The sequence below is a fragment of the Salmo trutta genome, chromosome 40 (assembly GCF_901001165.1).
Source record: "Salmo trutta chromosome 40, fSalTru1.1, whole genome shotgun sequence".
Taxonomy (NCBI): Eukaryota; Metazoa; Chordata; class Actinopteri; order Salmoniformes; family Salmonidae; genus Salmo; species Salmo trutta.
In genome coordinates, this window is record NC_042996.1 from 11276434 (window position 1) to 11282564 (window position 6131).

At 42.3% G+C, this 6131-nt stretch overlaps 1 gene segment (V, D, J or C); it reads right to left on the minus strand.

Annotated features, from left to right (window-relative positions):
* Positions 1-222: 222 nt before the first annotated feature.
* LOC115180561 (Ig kappa chain V region 3381-like) lies at positions 223-780 on the minus strand. The segment is given in 2 exon segments: positions 223-575; positions 682-780. Coding segments are annotated over 2 exon segments (408 nt in total).
* Between the last annotated feature and the right edge of the window lie 5351 nt (positions 781-6131).

Here is a 6131-nt window from a genome sequence, read left to right on the forward strand (position 1 = left end):
TTCCGTGAATTACTCAACAGAGTCAACATGTACTTAATGGTCAGGAGAAACATTGTGATCAGTTATGATCTAAGGTCTTCTTGACATAGCTCTAGTTTGACTCTAATGTTGTTCAGCTCTACTACACACTGTGTCATTGTAGTGGTTCATCTCCTTCCCTCAGCACCTGCAGTAGGTCCCAGCTGTAGCAGTACAGTCACTGTGCAGTCTGACTGAGGGAGGTTTTTGTACGGCTCTGTATCACTGTGTGAACACATGTTTACTATTGGGATAGTGGAAACTCTGACAGTAGTAATCTCCTGCATCTTCAGCCTGGACTCCACTGATGGTCAGAGTGAAGTCACTCCCAGTTCCACTGCCACTGAATCTAGATGGAGTCCCAGACTGAAGGGTTTTAGCCCAGTATATTAGGAGTTGAGGAGCTCCTCCAGGTTTCTGTTGGTACCAGGCCAACCACTGTCCATTGCTGTCACTGTATACAGCACTGCTGGTCTTACAGCTGAGACTGACTGACTGACCCACTGAAACAGTTTTCACTGCAGGAGTCTGAGTTACAGTGATCTGGCCTCTGGACTCTGAAACAGAGATGCCATGTAGTATTAGCAATCAATTGCAATCAATTCAATTGTTATATAGCCTAATATTACAGTGGTCTGGAAAATGTTCTGTAAAATATATTACCTTGGAGACATAGGGCAAATATCCAGATGAAGATGGTGATAAAAGTCATGGTTGTTGTGGGTTCTGTTGTCATGAAGGACAGCTCTCAGTCATGAAGTGTTAAACTCAGGGCTATAAACACTCCCAGACCACTGAAGCATGTGTTACCAATGCAAAGTGTTCTATATGGAAATAGTCCAATATGTAAATAGTCTTCCTGGACAACCAGACTGATGTGATGTAGAAACATGATGTCTATGTAGTCACTGACATCCCATTGTCGTGCCATACATCCGCCACCATCACCTCATGTTTCAGCATGATAATGCACGGTCCCATGTCGCAAGGTTCTGTACACAATTACTGGAACATGAAAGTGTCCCAGTTCTTCCATGGCCTGCATACTCAGTGGCAAATATCAATTGAGCATGTTTGGAATGCTCTGGATCGATGTGTATGATAGTGTGTTCCAGTTCCCGCAAATATCCAGCAACTATGTACAGCCATTGAAGAGAAGTAGGGCAACATTCCACAGGCCACAATCAACAGCCTGATCAACTCCATGCAAAGGAGCTGTGTCGCGGTGCATGAGGCAAATGTTCGTCACACCAGATAATGACAGATTTTCTGATCCACGCCCCTTTTTTTAAGGTGGCTGTGACCATCAGATACATATCTGTATTCCCAATCATGTGAAATCCATAGATTAGGGCATAAGAATTTATTTAAATTGACTGATTTGAATTGCAACTCAGTAAAATCATTGAAAGTGTTGCATGTTGAGTTTACAATTTGGTTCAGTATAAAGCATAACAATGAATGGAAGTTAAAACAGTGCCAAGTGAATAGGAGAGTTTCAAAGAGCAGGTTTAAAAACATGTGCAGACAGTGATCAGCAGCAACCTCCAATCTGCGTGTGGCGATCGTCGTAAGGAGAAGACGAAGGTGCAGCGTGGGAAGTGTCATATTTCTATTTTATTTAACTCAGAACACTAAATCAAAATAATAAACAATGAAAAATGAACGTCACGTTCTGCAGGCTTACTGAGCTGTACAAAAACAAGATCCCACACTGAAGGAGGGAAAAAGGACTGCCTAAGTATGATTCCCAATCAGAGACAACGATAGACAGCTGCCTCTGATTGGAAACCATACTAGGCCAATCAAAGGAAAAAAACAACATAGAAATATAACACATAGAATGCCCACCCCACACCCTGACCTAACAAAATAGGGAAATAAAACGTCTCTCTCAGGTCAGGGCGTGACACTGCGATTAAAAATCATCAATTACAATTAAATTAGACAATTATAAGTCCTTTTGTAAACTGTTCCAAGATGACGGGGCAGAAAAGCTACAAGCACTCTTACCAAACTCAGTTCTTGTGTTGGGAACATTATATAAAATACAATTCTGTGATCTCAGACATTAATGTCCATGATTGTAGGGTGAGTCAAGTTCTTAAATATAATGGCAGCTGCCCTAAGATGTCCTCAAAGACAAACGTACCAGAGAGTCTGTGACCTCAAATCCTGCTAACTGATATAAGGTACAGGGATGTGTTAAAACTTCACTAGGGTAGGGGGCAGCATTCGGAATTTTGGATGAAAAGCGTGCCCAAATTCAACTGCCTGCTACCCGGGCCCAGAAGGTAGGATATGCTTATTATTAGTAGATTTGGATAGAAAACACTCTGAAGTTTCTAAAACTGTTTGAATGATGTCTGTGAGTATAACAGAACTCATATGGCAGGCAAAAACCTGAGAAAAATCCAACCAGGTGGTGTGGAAATCTGAGGTTTGTAGTTTTTCAAGTGATTGTCCATACAGTATACATTGACTTAGGGTTCATTTTGCACTTCCTAAGGCTTCCACTAGATGTCAACAGTCTTTAGGACATTGTTTTATGCTTCTACTGGGAATGGGGAGAGAATAAGAGCTGAGTCAACAAGTGGACTGCCTGAGGCCAATGAGTTGTTTACTGCGCTGTCACGCAGGTGCCAACAGTCTTTAGGACATTGTTTTATGCTTCTACTGTGAATGGGGAGAGAATAAGAGCTGAGTCAACAAGTGGACTGCCTGAGGCCAATGAGTTGTTTACTGCGCTGTCACGCAGCGCAGTATCCCTCTTTTTCCTCTGTAATGAATACGCTATTGTCCGGTTGGAATATTATCGAAGATTTATGATAAAAAGACGCTAAGGACTGATTGTAAACATCGTTTGACATGTTTCTACGAACGGTAATGGAACTTTTTGACTTTTTATCTAGGGTTTTGTGCTCGCGTATTATGCCTTTGGAATAGTGATCTGAACGAGCGAACAAAACGGAGGTATTTGGACATAAATATGGAGTTTATCGAACAAAACAAACATTTCTTGTGGAAGTAGGAGTCCTGGGAGTGCATTCCGACGAAGATCAGCAAAGGTAAGTGAAGATTTATAATACTATTTCTGAGTTTTGTTGACTCCAGAACTTAGCGGGTAACTGTATAGCTTGCTTTGATGGCTGAGCTCTGTACTCAGATTATTGCAAAGTGTGCTTTCGCCGTAAAACTTTTTTGAAATCTGACACAGTGGTTGCATTAAGGAGAAGTTTATCTTTAATTCTTTGAATAACAGTTTTTTATTTTATCAACATTTATGATGAGTATTTCTGTAAATTGATGTGCTCATTCACCGGAAGTTTTTGGAGACAAAACATTTCTGAACATTACACGGCAATGTAAAATGGGGTTTTTGGATATAAATATGAACTTTATCGAGCAAAACATACATGTATTGTGTAACATGAAGTCCTATGAGTGCCATCTGATGAAGATCATCAAAGGTTAGTGCTTAATTTTAGCTGTATTTCTGTTTTTTGTGACGCCTCTCCTTGCTTGGAAAATGGCTGTGTGGTTTTTCTTATTTAGGCGCTGTCCTAAAATAATCTAATGCTATGCTTTCGCCGTAAAGCCTTTTTGAAATCAGACACTGTGGCTAGATTAATGAGAAGTTTATCTTTCAAATGGTGCATAATAGTTGTATGCTTGAGAAATTTGAATTATGAGATTTTTGTTGTTTTTAATTTGGCACCCTGCTATTTCACTGGCTGTTGGCGAGTGTCCCGCGGGTGGAACACATACCCTAGTGAGGTTAAAGGGCTTGTGTTTGGTTACTAATCTAACACCATCATGGTAGAGCGACTAGTGTGTGCAGGTAAGATTCTGGGGCATTCCATAATATCACCATGGTCCAACAAAGGCTAAAAAGTGTCTGCAACAAAGTATCTTCTAGATTGAAATGAAAACAAGACATGTTCCTAAAGAAAAAGACCATCTTATGTTTTTAGTGATCTTTTGAATGTAGAAAGTTATTTCTGGTATCCTCTGTTTCAGAAGATACCAGATTTGAACCCTTTGAAGATAGCTGGGTTCATGGATCTCCATGAGATACTCAAGAACATTTTGTAAAAATGATATAATGAACCCATAAATGACTGAATACGATTCAACAGCTTTGAGTTATAAGAAATAGATATTGTTGTTCAGCTCTACTACACACTGTCATTGTACTGGATTATCTCCTCCCCTCAGCACCTGCAGTAGGTTCCAGCTGTAGCAGTACAGTCAATGTGCAGTCTGACTGAGAGACGTTTTTGTACAGCTCTGTGTGAACACATATTTACTATTGGGATAGTGGAAACTCTGAACTCTCCTGCATCTTCAGCCTGGACCACTGATGGTCAGAGTGAAGTCACTCCCAGATCCACTGCCACTGAATCTAGATGGAGTCCCAGACTGAAGTCTGTTTGAAGAGTGCATCAGAAGTTTAGGAGCTTCTCCTGCTTCTCCTGTTGTTACCAGGCCATACAAGTGTAATCCTCAATGCAAACCCGTTTCACTGGTTTTACAGTTTATAATGACTGGCTGTCCGGTGAAAACAGTTTCCATTGCAGGAGTCTGAGTCACTGGATCCTGAAACGAAATAACAAAACAAAAACCAATATCAACACAAAGCTCATGATAACAGCCATCATTGAAGTTCTGTTGTCATGAAGGAACAGCTCTCAGTCATTTAGTGTTAAACTCACAGGGATATAAACACTACCAGTGCAGTGAAGCATGTGCTGCCTATGCAAAGTGTTGTCTGGGGTGTTTACGGACATATCCAATCTCTCCATATCCCTGTCTGCTGTCTCCACTTGCTTGAAGATGTCCACCATTGTTCTTGTACCCAGGAAAGCAAAAGTAACTGAACTAAAGGACTATCGCCCCATAAAACTCACTTCTGTCATCATGAAGTGCTTTGAGAGGCTAGTTAAGGATCATATCTCTCCACCTTACCTGACACCCTAGACCCACTTCAATTTGAATACCAACCCAATAGATCCACAGACGATGCAATCGCCATCACACTTCACACTGCTCTATCCCATCTGGACAAGAGGAATACCTATGTAAGATTGCTGTTCATTGACTATAGCTCAGTCTTCAACACCACAGTACCCTCCAACCTCATCATTAAGCTCGGGGCCCTGGGTTTGAACCCCGCCCTGTGCAACTGGATCCTGGGCTACCTGACGGGCCACCCCCAGGTGGTGAAGGTAGGAAACAACACCTCCACTATGCTGAGCTGATCGTGAACTTAAGGAGACAGCAGAGGGAGCACTCCCAATCCACATCGACGGGGCCGCAAGAGTCTCAAGAAATTCAGATTTGGTCCCTAAGACCCTCACAAACCTTTACAGATGCACCATTGAGAGCATCCTGTCAGGATGTATCAACGGCTGTTACGTCAACTGCACTGCCTGCAACCGCAGGGCTCTCCAGCGGGTGGTGCGGTCTGCCCAACGAATCACCAGGGGCATACTGCCTGCCCTCCAAGGACATCTACAGCACCCAATGTCACAGGAAGGCCAAAAAGATCAACCACTGTCACGCTGGTATAAAGGATTTGGCGACAGGAGCAGGAATACATAATAGGGTTTTTAATATACCCAAAACAAACACGTTTCCAAAACACTGGGATGTACCCAAACAAAAGTGAAGCCTAGAAGCCTAGAAGTCCGTTGACGTCGACCTCCGGAACTGGTGAACAGAATGAGCAGCAGTACCGGAGGGATCCGCGACGACCACCCGAGAAACGGCCTGTTCACTCCGCTATCATCCAGAAGGCGAGGTCAGTACAGGTGCAGCAAAGCTGGGACTGAGAGACTGAAAACCAGCTTCTATCTCAAAGCCATCAGATTGTTAAATAGCCATCACTAGCTGGCCTCCACCCAGTAGCCTGAACTTAGTCACTGTTACTAGCCGGCTACCACCCGGTTACTCGACCCTGCACCGTAGAGGCTGCTGCTGTTTCTATGTACATATATATGGAATCAATCACTGGTCACTTTAATAATGTTTACATACTGTTTTACTAATTTCAATGAATATATGGAATTCTAGTCAATGCCATCCTATTCAACTATTGCTGTATATATAGT